Raw genomic sequence first — 19,184 nt, 5'->3', positions numbered from 1 at the left:
GGTCCATGTTGATCTGACATCATCACACATGCTGTTGTAGCCATCATGACAGTAAAGCTCCTCTACTGGTCTATGGAGGCCATCTGAGTGCAGCACATTCACCTCTGACCTCGTGTCTGCGCTGCAAAATGAGCCCGTCATGTGATTGGCTGATACTACAAGTGGCAGGTTATTTAAGCTGAGATGAACTCAGTTCTTATCCTTCTGTGACTGTCGGCTCAGCACCAGCTTCACTTCCTCTTCAAATGAACTTTTAACACACACACACACACACACACACGAATAAATACCCAGAGCAGAATGTTTGAACCCACTGAACCTTTATTGATGTTTGGAACCCAAATGACAGTAAAACTCAGGCAATTAACGATCAATGAGATCAATCAGTATTCACACAAACAGCTTTCAGATGCTTTTATTGATCCAAAGAGAAAGAAAAACAGAAAGAGGGCGGGCTCCTCGGTAGACGAGTCCGCGACGCCTCCCGCTCAGACGATGCTTACCTTCAACACCTGCGAGGGCCCATCGATAAACCAATCAATCATCAATAATCTATGTACAGGGGTAACAGCTGATTCAATCACTGTAACACCAGAGTTACCAAAAATACTTTAATGTATAAATTAGGTCATGTACAGGTTCACTGAGGCAGCCGCACGGCCGCGAGTCCAAATACAAAAATGTATTCAAGTACAGACGCAGAGGACGAGTCCCTGCAGCTAAAAACCGCCGCCACCTCACAACGCCGCCGCCGCCGCCTCCTCACCTGCCTCCGTCTTCACTTCAGGAGGCTCCCCGCTCTCATTCTGCACCTCCTGTTTCACTGAGGTGGCGGCGGCAGCAGCAGCGGCAGCAACAGCACAGGAAGTGACCTCCTCCTGCTTTTCTTCCGTCTTCACGAAGGCGCCCAGCGGGTGGTCAGTCAGCAGCTTACTGGGCGACGGCGTGACGTCGACATACGATGATGTCTGAGGAGACAAATGAGAGCGGCGCAAAGAAAAACATGTGAGTTTATACCAGAGAAGAAGAAAGAGGAGGAAGGAGGAGGTGAGGGAGGAGGTGAGGCTTACGTTCTTATAATCCTCGAAGCAGGAGGGGTGGAAGTTCTGTGGAGGGAAAACAAACAGCTGGTCACTCGCTTTGTTCTTATTGGTCATCTTACTGATTAGAAGTGGATGGGTGGAGCCTCGGCACACCTTGTCATCGACCTTGACGGCGTTCTTCAGGAACCAGTCCTCCTCCTCCTCCACCCAGTACGTCTCAAAGGGCTCCTGACAGATCTCACAGCTCTGCAGGGAGGAAGGAAGCATTTTTATTGGGCGAGCCTGTGATGTCACCGACAAGCAGGTTGGCCGTCGATTGGCCGTCCGCCGTACTCACCTCTCCCACCTGGTCCTTGGTGGCTCTCACGATCTGGAACTCCTTCTCCTTGGCAGCCGCCTGGCTCTTCTGCACCTCCTCCTCGTTCTCCTTCTCGAAGAACTGGCTCTTGGCGCGCTCCTCCAGGTCGGCGATCTCCTCGAACTCGATCCAGTCCTGCACGACAAACGTATCGTTACATCAGAGCGCTCCACAGAGAGCTAGGCGCCGCGCCCCATGAGGCGTGTTCGTTCTCACCGTGAGGCTGTAGTACCAGCGGCGGTGCGTGACCTTCTTGCTCGCCACTTTGCCGGCGTGGTTCTGCCTGAAGTGCCAGTCCAGGTGGTCAGCGTACATGTCGGTCTGGGCGGCGGTGAAGCGCATGCTGCACAGGCAGCACTGGTTCCCTGAGTACAGCTTCGTCACCACGCTCTCGTAGCGCCTGCGAGAGGGGCGGGGCAAAGTGAGTCACAGCAGAACAAAGTAACCTCGACGATGAGGACAGGCAAATACTCACTGTTTCATATCGTCGATGCTGAAGCTGGTGAGGTCCAGCACGTCGTCCTCGCCCTCACCCTCGCCCTCACCCTCCACCTCCTGCTCCTCCTCTTCCTCCTCCTCTGGTGGCGGTGCCGGCGGAGGTACAGAAGACGATTCTGGAAAAAAAAAAAACAACAAACACATCAAACTCGACTGAAGAAGAAGGTTAAAGGCGACAGAGGGAGGGGCTTCACTGACCGCTGCTGGAGGCGGGCGCGGCGTCGGGCTGCGAGGGTTTGATGATGCCGGTGGAGAGGAGCTTGGACAGCAGGTCGTTCACGTCCACCTGACCGAAGTGGTTCTCCGGAGGGACAACCTGCGGATCTACGCAAATACCAACAACCAGTCACGATTTCTGACCTTAAACTCGAGAGCGTTAAAGCTGACCGACACAAACGCCACGCAAACTTACTCTGCTGTCCGAAAGGCACGGCGGTCTGAGGTAGGAAGGGCTGGGCCATGGCTCCCATCACGCTCACCTGAAAACAGCACAGGTACAAACACTCAGATCATTCCCCAGGAACTCGCCCTGCTCAACAACGTGGCCTCTGCACCAATCAGAGCCACCAGCTCAGAGGATCAACTGCACATCTTCCTGCCATTTCTGCACCTCACTCCTACCTGACACGTTCACTTGTTTGCTCAGCAGCGTCTGCTGCCACCTTCTGGCAGTAGTGGGGCTAATTTAATGATAAATGTCCTGAACCGGCGCAACAGCACGCTCTGTAGCATTAACTCCGCCCTCTGCACAGCCTGATACCTTTAAATGTAGTTTTTTTTTTTTTTTTTTAAATTCTCTTTAAAAAAAGAAAAACAATTAAAAAGGAAAATTAATCATCACAGAGGTCAAAGGTCCAGAAACTTGTGACCATGCAGAACAGTAACACTTGCAGTCCATCTGTGCTGCATGCTGCATGCCTGCTGGGCCTACCCGATTGGCTGTTTTATATGGAAGAACTCCATTCGCTCCAACTGACCTGGAGTAGTTGCAGAAGTTAGCAACATAGGCTGGCTGTGCCTCAGCGATAGATGTAGGTTTTAAAGTTTCATTGTTTCTAAATAAAACTCAGGTGCATGTATCGCATGAGGAGACTCAGGCACTGCGATTATACAGGATTAGCATGCTAGCATGCTGTTAGCAGGCCAATAACGGCTCTTTTAGCTGCGTCTCCATGTATCACATCAACTCTGACTTAACTGATGCCCAAGTGTTTGGTTGCCCCAAACTACAGTCACAGCTGCTCAGCTGTGGGTGGAGCTCCAGTTGCTCTGAATTTGACACTGGACTGAACTGAGGCAGCTCTGATTGAAACCTGTCTGAAACTACCTCTGTTCTTATTGGTCTAGATCCTGTGATGTCCTGTGCGTTGCTTACCGGCTGCTGTAAGCCAACAGCGGGTGCCCCGGGGTTGTAGAAGGGGGCGGGTCCTGGCTGACTGAACGGCTGCACATGGAAGTTTCCGGCTTGCTGCATGTTCTGTTGCGCCGGGAACGCCGCTGGTGCTGCAGGGAACTGAGGATTGATGGGGTCCGGGAAACGCTGGGGGGGCATGGTGAAGTTCTGCTGGGGGGCCATGGGGGTTTCGTACATGGGCGGGCCCATCTGTCTCATGAGGGGCTGCAGGTTGTGTTGGGGTTCGAAGCGCAGGTGGCCCTGCCCGGGGAAGTGCTCGAAGTGCGGGGGGCCTCCCTGATGTGGCACGTCATACCGGGGGCCCGGTTGGCCCGGCCCCTCGAAGTGTCCAGGGCCATCAAACCTCGTGGGGCCCTCGAAGCGTGCTGGCCGCTGCTGGAAGCCCATGGGGGCGGATCCAGGGCCGGGACCCATGTTGTTTAAGTGACGTGGTGCTTCGAAGCGCTGCAGCGGGCCCTCTGAGTGGCCGGGTGCCGGCACCTCAAATCGTGTCTGTAGTGCGACAGGAGCCCCGAACCTGCCGGGCCCCTGAGGGGGGCCCTCAAACCGCCCTATTCGTTCTCCGCCTCTCATCGGGCCATGACTGATGTGTCCGGGACCGTCCACCCTCTCCGCCATTGTGTGATGAGTTGGTCCGGCACCCTCGAACCTGCTGGGGGCTGGGTGGTGAGGCCCCTCACACTGCAGTGAGTCATCGAACCGCCCAGGGCCACCGCCGCCTTCATACCATCCTGGGGCGTGAGGCCTAGAAGAGCCCATATGACCGGGGCCATTGTAGCGTGCAGGGGGGTGTCCCCCGTCGTGAGGTGGTGTGTGTCCGGGTGACCCGCCGTGCTGTCGGACCGAAGATTGCGGCCCTCCACGGGGGAGTGGCGCCTTCAGGATGGATTTGGTTGAAGCATGAGGCGGCGGGGCATCAAGGGGCCCGTCGTCCGAGTGCTCGCTGTTTGGGCTCTCAAAGCGCGCTATCGGGCTCATGTCAGCAGAGTCTTTCTGTAACGGTGATAGCCGTTCGCGCTCGAAGCGTGTCGCCGTGGCGTCCAGGCCAGCTGGGCTTGGGGAGTTCCTGTGGACCACTGTGCCCGAAGGAGGGGGCACCTCCGGCCTGCGGGCGTCAGCAGGTGGGCCGTACCGCCGTGGGACATTGTAGCTGCTCTTTTGCTCCTCGCGGTCGTTATAATGCTGCCGCTCTGTCAGCGGCGAGGTCCACTCTCTCTCATCTGGAAACCACAGAAGAAGAAATGCTGTGAACGCTGCCACTTCCTGTCAGCTGATAAATTACAGTTTGAGCTTCATCTGTCTGAATGTGAGGGTGACACTACAGAACTGCAGAGGTGGCCGACTACGACTCCCACAATGCCTTGAAAGGCTGGGGGTGAGAGGGAGTGTCTAATTAGCGGTTAGCTGATGATGTAATCGGGGCTCCTGACTGAATGTGTAGGACTCGTTAGAAATGTCTAACCCTGCTGAAGTATCCCTGATCGACACCCTGACACCCCGCCGCTCCAGAACCTGACCTCTGACCTCTCTGTGGATAAAGATGACAGATAACAGGTAACCTTCACGCCACTTGAACACGTGAACGCAGCGCAGCATGGTGGCGGCGTGCACTCACTTGTCTCTCTGTGGTCGGGTCTCTTCGTGAAGCGAAGACCTGGCTTCAGCGCTGGAAACTCTTTGCCGTGGTTGTACTCCTCAACCATGGGGGCGAGCGGCGCCCGATGCTCCTCGCACTCTTTGCTCCGCCTCTCGCCTGAAAAGGGCAGCAGATGTGTTTTTGTTTAAGGAATAAAGCTCTGTTCTCTGGCTAATTTATTGATCATGTGACGCTCACCTGGCCTGTCTCGCGGGCCTCGGTTGTATTTATGTGGCGGCGGATGTCCGCCGCTCTGACCGCCACCCATCTTCTCGCTGTGCCCTGGTTTGTCGGTGATCTCGGGAGTCTCCTCCCCCTCCCACTCCTCTCCGGCAGGTCGGTGATTGACCTGAGTCTTCCTCAGCTTCGACTTGTGCTCGTAGTATGACAGCTCCGCCGGGTCCATGCCTTCGTGGGGGCGGGGCTGAGATGAGGGAGTGCTCAGCAGTGGCGGCTGCTTCTTGACGGGGAAGTCTGATTCGTCCCAGCTGTCTTTGCGCAGCTGGATCTCCTCCTGATACTGGTACAGCTGTTTGATCTGGTGAGCCATATTGAGGAACTCCTCGCGGGAGATCTCGCCACTCTCCATGCGCTTGCTCGCCTGCAGACATGTCATAGTCACATGATATTTAGTGACATGGTAACCCCCCCCCCACTGATCATAACAAGTGAAAACCAGTGAAACAGCTTTATCCTGCATGTGAGCGGGTCAGTGAACGTACCCTCCTCAGCAGGTCCTTCTTGGAGGCGGAGTTCAGGACATCGGGGATCTGCAGGTTGGCGTCGACGCTGAGCCGGTGCTTCGGGGTTCGGGGGGTGCTGGGGCGGTTTGGCGTGCTGTACGGTTTGTGTCTCTGAGGCGTGGGCTTGGCGTGCACGTCGCCCGACAGCTTCATGCTGAGGAGGAAAACGATTTACGTTTTTTAAAGTTTTAAAACTTTTGAATAATATTTCTGATGCGTTTGATGAACTCACTGTTTACTCTCCTCCCAGCCGCTCCTCCAGCGGTGAGGGGCGTCCTTCATCTCCTTGCAGCCTCCGTCGTGGCTGCGTGGCGAGTGAGAGTCTCTGGTCTCGGAGTGGCGTTCCTCCCCGGGTCTCTTGGACCTTCTGCTCTCAGATTGGCTTTTGGGGGTGGGACGGTCCTCCCGACCGGGCTTGCTGTGCAGCAGGTCGAGCCTCCGTGGTTTTCCAGCTTTGTGCAAAGGTGATGGCGAGGACGAGCTGCTGCGGGCTCTGCCCTTTGGCGAGCGTCTGTCCTTCCTCTTTGGGGAGCCGGCGGGGGATCGCGACCTAGACCGCGAGCGAGTGCGCTTCCTTGCATGCGTTCTGGCGTTGCCAGCGGTCTTATCAGCAGCCTTGTCACGCTCGTGTTTGGCGACCGAACCATTCACCAGTTTGCCTTTGAACCTCTGAGGCTCCGCCCCCCGTGCAGCATCCTCCCGCTCCTCATCACCACATCGCTTCTTCTCCTTCTGCTCACCGTCCTTGCCCTCGCCCACCTTGTCCTGCGTGCGTTTCCTCAGCCGCGGGTCTTTCTTCGTGCCGCTCTGAAGCGCTGCCTCCGCTGCTTTGGTTTTACTCGGCCCACTCTTCGCCATTGGAGACGGCGATTTGGATTTGGGTTTCTCCTGTGGAGCGTCTTTCTTCTGCATCCTGGCTTTCTCCAGAGCGAGAGTGTGACTTCCTGTGGTGGGTGGAGTCTCTCTTTTTGTTGTGGCAGGCTGGTCTTTAGGTAGGGGGCCAGTGGGCGGGCGGTTCAGCCGGGGGTCTCTGACGGACGACTTTGAATCGCTCTGAGGGGGTACCCAGGGTCGGACCACGGGAGCGGGTTGGCTGATGAGCTTGGGCGCCGGGCTCAGTGCTGATGAAGTGGAGATCGCCGTCGCTGCTGGTAATGTGAAGCCGCTGACCTGTAACCATGTGACAGAGCTGCCTGTTAAATATGTGCAAGTTTCTACACAACAAACCTGACAGCAGATAAACTCCGCTTTAAGGTGTCGCGGATAAATACAGGAAAGTAAAACCAGTACAAAACAAAAACAACAAGTCCTAACACACGGGAAAAGACCCGAGGAAACAGCGTTAATGACAAAAACCCTGAAAACCATAAATGTCACAGCCGAGCCTCGACTCTCACGGCCCTGGGACCGCTGATCTAAACCTTCGGACAAGTGACAGGTGAGCTTTGAGCCAAAACAAAAGATTTAAGACTCTGCTGCTTCTTCCTGTCGTTTTTACCCTTTAAATGGGAACTAGCAGCGTCCCAGTTCAGATCAAACTGGTTTGTAGTTTGATCTGAACTGGAGCTGAAGGCTTTAACACATTCGGGGTGTTTCAGGGTTTTTAAAGCAGTGAATGGCCATGACAGCGCTCAGATAATGTTCTGGTTTTAGCTTAAGTCTGAACCCCTGGATTGTGATGCAGACACGTGATTGGCTAACAGTGATGTTACAGCCCCAGGTGGTCGTACCAGCTGAGCTTTGGTCTGCTCCAGCTCCAGTTCGATCTTCTTCTGCTGGAGCTCCAGGAGCTGCTTCTGTTTGGCCAGCAGCTGCTGCCGGATTAGCTGCTCCTGTGTCAGGCTGGACTGACTGATGGCGGCAGGGACCGGCTGAGGGGCAGGTGGGGCCGTGGGCGGTGGCTGGGCTGGGGTTGGCCTGGGAGAGGATGAAGACTCCTCAGGCTGAAAGACGGAGAGAAAGATAACTTCGGTTTAGAACTCAAGTTCAGCTCCACAAAATCCCATCGCTCAATGTGGATGATGCTGTGTGTGGTCAGAGACCAGGGAGGGTCACTGGGGTCCAACCCTGGAGCCTGACCCGGACACAGGTAAGGAGCACGTGGATGTGACACTTGACCCGGTCATATTTATGGAAAACCTCTTTAAAAACATTTCCAGTGATCAAACTAACCAAACCTGCATGCAGCCACCTGACAGTGGTTAACACTGGTTTGAACCAGTTTATCAGGTTCACTCTGCATGGATGTCCTGACAGGTTAACCCAGTCTGACACCAGTCAACAGTTTAATAAAAGCATGACATCTGCTCACTTTAGTTGGTTAAAAATTGTCAAATTCTGTCATTTGAGCCAAACAAACCAATTTCTGCTCCCAGCTTCATTTTTCTACTTTATCTGACGTGAGCTCGACAGCAGATCTGAAAGCAGCTTCACAACGTAACCAAGCACAACTGAAACCTCAGATCAGGCACAAAAACTCAACGCTCATAAGAGCAAAAGTAAAAAAACAAAATAGTAAGTATTAAACACAGTTCTGCCGGGTCTCCTTTATTCTCCTCAGCACATCTTTATTTGAAGATATTACAGCAGAAAAACTAAAAACAAAAACCTCCCACGCTGAAGCTCTCTGGACCTTTTAAAGACTCTTAATAGGAAACATTGTTTGTGGTAGTTACTGTAACAATAACTTATTTACATGTGAACAATCCTCAGGGGTGTACCTGCACGTTTCACTACATCTTCTTTATCGACATTTCAAGGGCACAGACACATTTATTGAGAAGCCCGACGAGGACCTCAGGAACAAACCTCTGCGCCGGGGCGACCTCGGGCTGCCCGAGGCTCACGCCCCCGCTCGTACACACCTGTTTGAGGAACTTAGGGTTGACGTGGATGCTGGAGTTGGGGGTGGGCGGCGGCAGCTTGATGGGCCACGCTGGGTCCACAGAGTTGACCTTCACGTCAAGCGCGTACAGCTTCTTGGGCGGGAACACGTCGTCCCAGGTGGAGCGCAGCTTGAACAGGGACTTTCTAGTGTTTTCGTCCACCTACAAACAGAGGACAGCGCTTGGTCCACAGCCACCAACAAAAAGCAGACATCACACTGTGCACAGCTGTTAGTCCACTTCAAAACATCAGCTAAAGTCCTAAAGCCTCCCTCCAGCTTTCATTAGCAGTACGTTACGCAGTAAGACAGGAGCAGAGTGCAGGAGACTACACAGAAGAAAGCAAGCAACAGGACAAACAGGAGGGAGTGCGAGGGCTGCTAACATGTCACTGCTTAAATCTTAACAAGGCCAAACGGCAGCAAAGAGAACTGTACCTTTTCAAAGACACATATAAATGAAGGGATTAGGTTTTTAGCAAACACTGCAAGGTATTCTCCTCCAACATTCTTCACTATGGAATCCACTAAGTACAAAACTGGAAGCTTCTCGCTGGATGGGGCCTGGAGCAATAAGAGAACTCGACAAGTTTAGAAAACAAACAGGGGTTAAAAGCAACATTTCAGAATAAAAGCTCACAGTACACCTGCCCCGCCCCTCAGCACCCAAAAACGTGGAAAAAGTTCAAAAGGTCAAGAACTGCAGGAAAACATCTCAGTCCCAGTCAGTCCGTGCGCTGCTGCGTCTTCACAGGAGAAAAAGGAAAAGTCATCTTCCCGAGTCCACTCAGCGTCTGCCGAGTTACAAAATGAGTCCGTGGCGCCGCCAGGCTTCAGTCCAGGAGCCGTTTACCTCCAAAGAGCGTTTGTAACCTTCCACCGCTCTTTGTACGTTTACCCAGAAGGCTCGTCTTCGAGGTGACTCCACCCCCAGTGAGCTTTATTCCCCCTCACACCTCCACTTTGACCCCCGACATCTTTAATCCCCCCCCCCCCTCCCTCAGTGTGTGCAGTAAATGAAACCAGAGTCATGCCAAGAAATTACACTGGGAAATAAAAAATGACAAAAAGCACATTTCACATTTTTTATTATAAACATTTTAACCATTCAAATCACATTTTTCAAGAATTCAAGATTCACTCGAGAATTAAATCAAGTGTCATGGACCAGAAGCTGAGTGTAACGTGATGGCGGGCGGAGGGGGTGTTGAAGACGCCCCGTTAATCAATGACCCGACACTGATAACACACAACAGATCAGACTGAAACCATTCAGAGACACTGATGTGGTCTGAGCTCAGCAGGACTACAGATGGTCAAAATCCACCAAAAACTCGAGCCGCTAATCCTCAGTCAGATCAATGTGACGAGCTTCACGCTGATTGAAAGCTCAAGTGCTGCAGAGGGAAGTTTGACTGTTTACCAAAGCTTTGTTCAACACGTGCACACCTCAGACTTCTAAAGGAGAACTGTGACACCATCAGCACAGCAGTTATTTATTCATTTACAGACATCAGCGGGCGACACTTCAACACGTCAGGCACTTCTATGAAATCTGTCCTTGGTTTAAAGTCAAACTGCTGAACCTGATGTGAGGAGTTTAGGCCAATTCAAGGTTTTTACTGTTTCTTTATTTAACAAAGTTTAGACCACTTCAGAGCATCAGCCTGAGACCAGCAGGGCACAAACTGAGACATCACCCGGAGTTCAGTAGAGCTACTGTCCGACTGAGGCCAGAAATAACAGCGCGGTGATTTCCCCTGTTCAGGAAAGTGACTCAGATTTACTTCCCCAGCTCTATGTGGCCTCATCCTTTGTGTTAATAACCCAGAGAAACAAGACTTTCAAAAAACATCCATTTTGTGAATTTAGTATTTTTTAATTTTAAGAAATAATCATCAGCCTGAACTTTAATCTAGGTTTTAAAGCAGCCTCGTGCAGATTTCGGCCCTTCCCACGTGTCAGAAAGTATTCTGTCGCTGCAGTTGTTTAAATAAAGTTGGTTTAAACAAACTACCATGGCAACAAGCTGAACCAAAGTTAACGTCCCGCTAAAGTGCCGCCTTCTTTTCTACTCACGTCTACTGACGTTTACTCCACATTAAAGAGGAAAACGCAGAGCGAACGGTAAAGACGGACTGATTTAAGGTGGGCTGATTTAAGGTGGATTTCAACTCCAGACCACATCGAGTACCTACAGCGAGTCTGCAGAGAAATGGCGTGCTGCTGAGTACAATAAAGAATAAATGGTCGGTTGACTTTAATACACACAGTTGTTCAAGAGTTGGCTGAATGCGGAGCTAGCAGAACAAACAGCTGGATGTTTTCAGAGACCGTTACCGCGGCCGACCTCGTCGCCATGTTCGGCTAGCAGCTAACTACATACATCGACAGCAAACATCTGTGTGAAAGTATTCTATATTCATAAAAACCTTGCTTATTTGTGCTTCAATAATTTCCACGATATCCTTGGCGAAGTTGATGTTTTCCTCGGCCAGGATGGTCAGCATGTTGATGTGCGGCTTGCTGTTAAACGTCAGGTCTTCGAGGGAGGACTGGTACTCCCGGCAGGCGTCTTCCCTCGCCGCGCTGTCGTCCATCTTTGAGCTGAGACACTCGGCCAAACCTAAGCGAGTCTTACCGAAACCATAACCACTGATCAGCAGGCAGTCCATGAACTCATACGGCTAACTGTTCGTCCCGGACTTGTTGAGAAATCACGCCGGTTCGGGGGTATATTTCAGCCGTCTTCTGTCGCAGTTCAGTGCCCTTTCAACGACCACAAGAAAATGGCGACTGTAACTGAAGGAAGTCTACGTCACGTTGAGGTTTTTATAACAGTCGTGATGTCAGTGCAGGGTCATTGGCTGGTTTCAGCCCGCCTTAACCTGGGTTTTCTTTGCGATTAGTTGGGGGAAATAACGGCCACACAAATGAGCCAATCAGAGTGGAGTACCGTCAATCCCGATTACATAACGAAAAATGATTGCAACAGCTCTTACTCAACGACCAGGCCGCAGCACTACTCGCAAATAAACACGTTACTCATTAGAAACTATGTTCGCATATCGTAACACCAATAAATAAATATATATAGATATGTATATTTAAAAACTAAATTTAATCAATTCAAACAATTTTAATTCTACATTTTGATCGAACTGTGTCTTTGTAAAAGTCTTAAAAAGTGTGTGCTCATAAACATGGGAACTACGTACAGACAAGTACATCAGGAGAAAACAGAGTTTACACAATTATAACAAACTTATAAGTCAACGTCACCAGTTTGAACTGGGAGCAGCTCTGTGTGTAATGCCTGCAGGAACAGACAGGTTATTTGTTATATGCAGACGCAGCACTGGTTCATCTCTGCAGTTAGGAATCATTCAAGCATGAAAAAGTCACCTAAGAGTTAAGAGGCGTAACCAACACCAAAGAGCTACCTCATCAGGCCAGAACGTGTGTTTCACCCAGACGTCCTGTAAGTTTCAATGAGGCGTTGAGAACACATGAAAAGGGAAAGGCTGAGCTGAGGGTTCCCAACTCTCTGAATGCTACTCATGGCCATTGTTCAGCGCTCATGACAGTTTGCATAGTAACGACTATGAAACTGAGCTCACTGTTCAGGCTCATCTGAATCTGCTGAAAAGATCACTGTGGTCTGTCGGCGCCGCAGCCAGAGCGCCGCTGAGCCGGCCTTACCTTAACTTCATCAAATTCAATCATATCAAACATCCTTGAAAGAGTCAAACAGCTAACAGATCATCTGCAGAGGTTTATTTGAAGAGTTTCAGTCAGGTTTCAGAGCTCATCACAGCACAGAAACAGCTTTAGTGAAGGTTACAAATGATCTTCTTATGGCCTCTGACAGTGGACTCATCTCTGTGCTTGTCCTGCTAGACCTCAGTGCAGCGTTCGATACTGTCGACCATAATATCCTATTAGAGCGATTAGAACATGCTGTAGGTGTTACAGGTACTGCACTGCTGGAGATTCCCATGATGCACTGAGTGTTTCTTGGTGTGGTAATACACCTTTCTGCATTTAATCGTTAGTAATTATTAATCTCTGGCTCTCTTCTGCAGCACGTCTTTGTCCCATCGTCCAACTTCTGCCAGAGGTTTTTCCATCCGGCTGTCGCTACAGTGACAGCTCAGGGTCTTTACCTGACATTATAAAGCACTTTGACACAACTGTGAGCTGAAGTGTTTTCTGCTGGACATTTGTCATTTTAATTTGCAATGTTTTCGTTTTTTCCTGTGAACATGATCCTCTCTGAGGGTCACGTGTTCGATTCGTACACCTGACAGAAGCGTCGCATTTATCCAGGCAGCAGCTCCAACAGCGAGAAACACACACGTCTGCAGACTTTTTAAAATAACTCAACTGTTTAAATTAAGGATTAAAATTTGCATTATGGAGGGGTGTGGCCTCTTTAGCTGACAGGTGGATGGTGACGCACAATTCTGACCTGGAGCCTGATAATATGGCTGCTGAGGTTAATCGCACCAACACGTCTGAGGAAGATGGTTTTATATTTGGCTGTTCCTGAGCATCTGTGTGTCTGCGTCCAGCGCAGAGGCCACGCCTCAATGAGCTCACAACCCCTCCCTGGTTGTTGGAACACCCGCCTGAAAAGCACACCTGTGTTGTGCAGGTATCTGTGGTCAGGGTTACAGGAAGAAGACTCGACACGTGTGGAATAAAACATCAGCCGGTACTTTAATAATGATCTCATCTCAGGAGCAGCAGTGTGGTGTCACCTGCACGTGGACCCAAAGGCTTCATTTAAAAACAACACATCATGTGACGTCACAGGAACAGTCGATGGACTCGCACTCGCACACACATCCGGGTCATCAACAAGGTGTTTAGAAGAAAAAAATAATAATAAAGAGACAAAAAGTAGGAAAATGTCCCACAGCGGACGCCCCAGTCCTGCCAGCGCTAACACCACGCCTACACCACACGCTGGAGGCGGAGTCACTTCACTGTCTGAGCTGCAGTCATACGGGGAAAAGCTGAGGAATGGTGGCGAGCGAGAATGGTGACAAGAAGAGCAGCAGCAGGTGAGCGGAGAGTTTCCCATGATGCTTTGCCACATCCTGACAGAACACCACAGGCAGGAGGAGAGGAGGCCGCGGGAACCAAAGCTTCGCCCTCTGCTCATAATTAGCACCGAACTTCGCAGGACTTCCTCTGAAATGTCCTCAGATCCACAGCCGAGTGAACAAACTCCGGAACGCCGAGGCAGGAAATGACCTCACAACCCGACTGACCCCTCAGTACTGGGCGATACGACTTCAGGGGACGGATCGCTTCCTTTGGCTCTATTCTGCCTCACCTGCAGCAGGTGATTAGAGGCCACGCCCCCAAACAACTGTCACTGATCTGGATGATAAAGTGACAATTTGCAACTTCACCTCGCTTCAGACAGGAAGTGAGGAGGGCGCACACTGCAGGAAGTTGAAATTAAAGGTGGGCGGAGCTTCAGGGAGCAGTCGAGGTGGACTGCGGCTCCCTGGAGAAGTTTTATGAAATGTTTCTGTTGATATTTACGAGTCATTATTTCAGGTGTTTTCAAAGGGAGAAGCTCGCCGCCCGGCCCCGTTCCCCAACTCACCCGGGTCGTCCATCAGAGAAAATACTGCTCCGCCCCCTCCTCCTCGTGTGGTTCAGGCGTCGGACTCGTCGCTGCTGTCGCGGCTGATCTCGATCTGCAGCGAGGGCAGGTTGTCCAGCCGACTCTTCTTCATCTTGTGGGTGAGACGCTCCTGCTTCTGTTTGATCATGGCGCCCCACATCCTCTGCAGCGTCGAGTCGTCCTCCTCGTCCCCGCGCCTGTCGTCCTCCTCCTCCTTGTCCCCCTCTCCGTCACCACGCCTCCTCTCGCTTCTACTGCTGCCACCGCCATCCCGGCCCGATGAGGAAGAGGAGAACAGCCCCGCTGAGCGGCCGCTTGACCTGTCGTGACGTCTGGCGGCAGCGCTGCTGCCGTCGTCGTCGCTGGAGCCGAGTCTGCTCCACAGCCCGCCTGCAGACGAGAGAGAGCGTTACAAACGCCACACAGCAAAGAAAGAAGACGACAGAGGTTGGCGTCGCCTCCGTACCCGTCTTCCTGTCTGTGGATGAGTTTGAGCAGTGGCCTCTGCTGTCCTGACTGGCCACGCCCAGTCTGCGATGCACATCTCTGGCTAGGGGAGTGTCTCTCGGGGACAGCGGTGAGGGGGAGCGGCGTCTGTCTGGAGAGTAGCGTCTTTTCCCGAGCCGCTGCCGTACGTCTGCGGAGAGCGTCAGAGTCAGAGGCCCGCCTCACGGCAGCACAGCAAGCACTGGGATTTAAACCGCTCACCTGTCTTCCCGCCGCTGACCACCGGAGGGGGCTGGCTGTGCTGAGAGTGGCCCTGCCGCTTCTCCTCCAGCAGCTGCCGCACGTCCGTCACCTTAGAGGGCGACGAGGCTTTGGTCCTGCTCTGTGATCCCGACGTTCCGATCCTGTTCCTGAACGGTGCGACACAGGCAGAGTTAAACGCAAAGCAAACGTGTGTGAACGCGGCGGCGAAACATTCCTGCAGGTTTAATGATCAGAGCAGAAGAAAATCTTTCGTGCATTCACTAGCTGTGTCCCACAACCTAGGCTGCATCCTCCTGAGGCCGCATTTGTAGGCCGATTACATCACAGCAACGCGGCGTAGACTCCTCCAAATATATCCCAAAATGCCTCCTCCATTTCCCCGAATTTGAAGGATGGGTCGGGTAGGTCCTTTACTGCAACTAAGTTTTAATATTACTCTTATTATTCTTTCTGGGTCACAAAATAAACTTTTAACATATGTCCAGGCGAGAATGTGGCTGTGCAAACCTCAAATATCTGCTCGGTTTATCAAGACACATATTTGCAAAAGTGCTTCGACGTTTTCGGAGACATCTGTTACCCACCAGCGAGCCGGGGCGAGAACGGCAAACTCCCGGCACATCGTTTTCAGATAAGATAAAGAGACAAAGAAGAAGTTTATTGTCATTGTAGTTATACAACAAAATTTGTTTGGTAGCTCACAGCAGCAATAAAACAAGAAGCAGCACAGTAATAAATAACCGTAGTAAAAGTATAAGATATAAAGTAAAAGGAAGGAACTTAGCACAGTAAATAAAGAAAACATAACAGTATTTACACCAGACACTTTACAGACCACCGCGGTCTTTCGCTACTCAGTTTAAATGTAATATATAAGTTACTTAGACAATGATAGTCGACTAGTCAGCGATTATTTTTGCGATTAGTCACTAATCAGATCATCATCCATACAGCTTATTGCACCAGCAGCATCTGCTCTTATATAACTATCATTAGCTTACAGCTTTAAGTGTTTCAGGTGCTAACTAAAAATAAAGACAAGATGATAGTTTATTAAATTTTAATGACATTTGCAGATTGTTTCGGTGAAGTTTAATAAACTCCTTTCTATCTAAAATATAACAGGACACCGGAGTAAATTCTCCAGCATCTCACACTTCTGATAATCAGCTGTCTGCTTGACGTTTATTCAGCTGTGTAAAAACTTTAATCTCAGCCAAACCGATTTACTCAGGAACAAATAAAATACTAAAAAAAAGCCAAACAATAACATTTTTAAGTTATCTAAGTGACTCATATATCACGTTTAACCTGAGTAGCGAAAGACGGCGGTGGGTTTGAAAACGATCTGCCGGGAGTCCGGTGTTCTCACGGCTCTAGTTAGCCTAGCCCCCGGCTAGCTATCGAGCTGGTGGGTAACAGACGTCTCCGAAAACGTCGGAGCGCTTTTGAAAATATGTGGTGTCCTGATAAACTGAGCAGATATTTGAGGTTTACACAGCTACATTCTGGCCTGAAAACACGTTAAACGTTTATTTTGTGACCCAGAAAGAATAATAAGAGTAATATTAAAACTAACCAGCTGCCGCCATTGTTGGAAACTGAGCTGGGCCGCGCTATGAATTCTGGGACACAGCTTCTTCTTCTTCTTCTTCTGGGTTTAACGGCAGCTGGCATCCTTGTACATGCAGTGCTGCCATCTTCTGTTTCAGTCCGTTATTACACTCTTAAATCCTGCTACTTATTCCTGCGTCTTTTGGGATCTTACAAAGCTTCAAATGACGCGTCGACTATTAAATCAGTCGTCGACGATTTTGATAGTCGACGTAATCGTGACTAGTCGACAAATCGTGGCAGCCCTATTAGACAACCTAAAAATGTTATTGTTTGGCTTTTTGTTTTATTTGTTCGTGAGTAAATCGGTTTGGCTCAGATTAAAGTTATTAGATAAAATAAAACTTTATTAATCCCCCGGGTGGTTTTCACACAGCTGAATAAACGTCAAACAGAAAACTGATTAAACAGATGGTCGAGTTTACTCCAGTGTCCTGTTACATTTTAGACAGCAAGGAGCAGACGGACGAGTTTATTAAACTCCACCGAGACAGCGCTGACGCAGATCTGAAGGCGAGACCGTCCAGTTTCAGAGCTGTTTACTTCCGGCCTTCTCGGTCCTCCGGAGGATGCAGCTTAGGTTTTGGGACACAGTAACTGTCAGTACTCACAGCAACAGCCTGGAGACTAAAGATCCGCCCACACAGGAAGTAGTATGTGGTAGTGGTTGTTTTACAGTTGCTGGTTGGTGACCAGCCAATCGTTCTCACTCGCTTCAAAGTTAAATAAAGTTTAACTCGGGATCTGCCCACTTCCCACCATCATCACCCAAAACTGCAGAATGCCTGATTTTTCTATGATGTCACTTCCTGTGAGGCCGCCCACTCAGACGTAAAAACAAGGTTCTGGTATTTGAAGGAAGCAGGAACACTGCGGCACCCCTGATTTTCAAAATAAAAGCTGTGAGCAAACATGATGGCTCTTTCCATTTTAATTTAATGCTCAGCCTCACTGAGAGGCGTGCACACACACACAGACACACACACTCAGTCTGCAGCATGTCTTTTGTAACCAACCAATCACAGCAGATGGCCCCGCCCCTCCCTGAGCCTGGTTCTGCCGGACGTTTCTTCCTGTTAAAAGGGAGTTTTTCCTTCCCACTGTCGCCAAAGTGCTGCTCATAGGGGGTCATATGATTGTTGGGCTTTTCTCTGTATGTATTATTGTAGGAGCGCCTTGAGGCGACTGTTGTTGTAAAAATAAAACTGAATAGAAAATAACACACACACACACACACACACACACACACACACACACACACACACAGGTGAGCGACTCTGACCGGATGCTCTTCAGGTGCGTCTCCAGCTCGTCGGCATACATCGTCATCTTCTTGCTCTTCTTCGGCGATGGCGTGGAGATCATCTTCAGCTCCAGGTCGTAGTCCATCTCGTCCGACTCGGACCACGGAGACGGAGAGCGGTCCGTCTGGCTGTGGAGCCCCGCCCCCAGTGAGCGTGAGCCACCGCCCCTGTCCCCCCTCTCCCTGTACTCCACCACCCTGTCGTCAGAGTCCATGTCCTCGTCGCCGTCTTCTTCCTCCTCCTCCTCCTCTTCTTCCTTGATGGGCTCCTCGGGCAGGTTGACGAGATCCGCTGAAAGCACAGAAGTCATGAAAACGTTAGCATGAAGCAGAAGAAAACCACATTTAGGGCTCTAGAGACCAATCGTTTCAATGATGCGACTAAGAAAAACAGCTGTTCCAGTAAAAAAGAAAAAAAAGTCTCAGCAACTCTCAAAGTCTCCGTGTGGTCAACAACTAACACATGCCCCTATTGTGTGTCCCAATCAGTGAACGTCAGGGGCGGGACCTCTGTGATTGGCTGTGGTTCTAAAGTGCAGGTGGACAGAGGGAGGCGAGGAGCTGAATAAAGCCATATCGAGTCATTAAATCCTGAATCGACTTTTAAATGTATTTTGTCAGAAACGCCGAAATCTCAGGTTAAAGCTCACAAAACTATTTCAACAAACGGTAAATAAGAGCAGATACACAAACTCCACACAAAAACAGAGCTGTTGGCTTTCTCATCGTACACGGACACGCCGTCGGGCCCGCTCTGTGTTTACGTCTTTTTTGCGCCGATACTGAGCTGCAGGTTTTGTTTCTCTCCGACCAAAACTCACTGAACCAGCAGCAAAAGAAGCAGCAAACTGCGCTTCAGATTTGATCAACATCGTCATTAATTCACTCTGACTTTTGCTGTTTTGCTTCCAGCACGATCAAAAGCACACTTCCTGCACAGCTCTCTCTCTGATCTCAGTTTTCTGCATTATTCATTCACCCATCAGTCTGCTCCTCGGACAAGAAAGCCTCATTTCTGCTGTTCAACACTGAAGAAATGTAAACGTTTTAAAATGATGCAAAACTGCAGAACATTTTAAGTTTCTCTGCTATAAAATCCAGGCCAGAAAAATCTGCTTCATGTTTTTCTGTTTTATCCTCTGCTGTGATGCTCAAGTCTCACAGTATCAGTCCTGATAAATGATCAGAATTACAATATTTCTGACTGTGAGACAAAACTGAATCCAGTCGAGTAGTGATGGTACCCAGCCCGGGTGAGCAGCGTAGGCCCGACAGAGTGGATGAAGCTGTGGGTAACAAGAGAAGATGAAAAGAACGACTGATAACATTTTTGTTA

At 50.4% G+C, this 19,184-nt stretch overlaps 2 protein-coding genes across 4 annotated transcripts in view; both read right to left on the bottom strand.

Annotated features, from left to right (window-relative positions):
- Positions 1 to 303: 303 nt before the first annotated feature.
- pcf11 (PCF11 cleavage and polyadenylation factor subunit) lies at positions 304 to 11,451 on the bottom strand. Of its 2 annotated transcripts, XM_026181639.2 has the most exons (18): positions 11,009 to 11,451; positions 9,015 to 9,140; positions 8,557 to 8,739; positions 7,423 to 7,635; positions 5,925 to 6,862; positions 5,672 to 5,846; positions 5,148 to 5,550; positions 4,929 to 5,066; positions 4,776 to 4,841; positions 3,275 to 4,533; positions 2,312 to 2,378; positions 2,098 to 2,223; positions 1,877 to 2,015; positions 1,618 to 1,801; positions 1,381 to 1,536; positions 1,197 to 1,289; positions 1,071 to 1,106; positions 304 to 968 (listed from the first exon to the last, which is right to left on the bottom strand). In XM_026181639.2, exons 1-18 carry the CDS (start codon positions 11,249 to 11,251, stop codon positions 738 to 740), a joined length of 4,776 nt encoding a protein of 1,591 aa, XP_026037424.2. In that variant the 5' UTR covers positions 11,252 to 11,451; the 3' UTR covers positions 304 to 737. The 2 variants fall into 2 exon arrangements, with proteins under 2 accessions (XP_026037424.2, XP_026037425.2); XM_026181640.2 differs by lacking the exon at positions 4,776 to 4,841.
- A 1,828-nt stretch (positions 11,452 to 13,279) lies between these two features.
- Positions 13,280 to 19,184, bottom strand: part of ncbp3 (nuclear cap binding subunit 3) — a 14,041-nt gene continuing 8,136 nt past the window's right edge. For both annotated transcript variants that reach the window (XM_026182476.2, XM_026182475.2), the window contains exons 10-13: positions 17,828 to 18,140; positions 14,929 to 15,077; positions 14,687 to 14,857; positions 13,280 to 14,610 (exon numbers count right to left, since the gene is read on the bottom strand). In XM_026182476.2, the coding sequence (XP_026038261.2) occupies positions 14,252 to 14,610; positions 14,687 to 14,857; positions 14,929 to 15,077; positions 17,828 to 18,140 (992 nt within the window). In that variant the 3' untranslated portion in view covers positions 13,280 to 14,251. The remainder of the gene's footprint in view (positions 14,611 to 14,686; positions 14,858 to 14,928; positions 15,078 to 17,827; positions 18,141 to 19,184) is intronic.

The sequence above is a fragment of the Astatotilapia calliptera genome, chromosome 10, assembly GCF_964374335.1.
Source record: "Astatotilapia calliptera chromosome 10, fAstCal68.1, whole genome shotgun sequence".
In the NCBI taxonomy this organism is placed as follows: Eukaryota; Metazoa; Chordata; class Actinopteri; order Cichliformes; family Cichlidae; genus Astatotilapia; species Astatotilapia calliptera.
Note: the sequence above shows the minus strand (reverse complement) of the source record. Positions and strands in the feature narration are given on the sequence as shown.

Excerpts from the sequence above, each read along its gene's own strand:
- pcf11 (XM_026181639.2), bottom strand. The coding sequence starts at position 11,251 with ATGGACTGCCTGCTGATCAGTGGTTATGGTTTCGGTAAGACTCGCTTA. Across the intron at positions 4,534-4,775 it reads ATCAGGGATACTTCAGCAGG|ATGAGAGAGAGTGGACCTCG; the intron begins GTTAGACATTTC and ends TGTGGTTTCCAG. Across the intron at positions 1,537-1,617 it reads GCTGGTACTACAGCCTCACG|GACTGGATCGAGTTCGAGGA; the intron begins GTGAGAACGAAC and ends TTTGTCGTGCAG.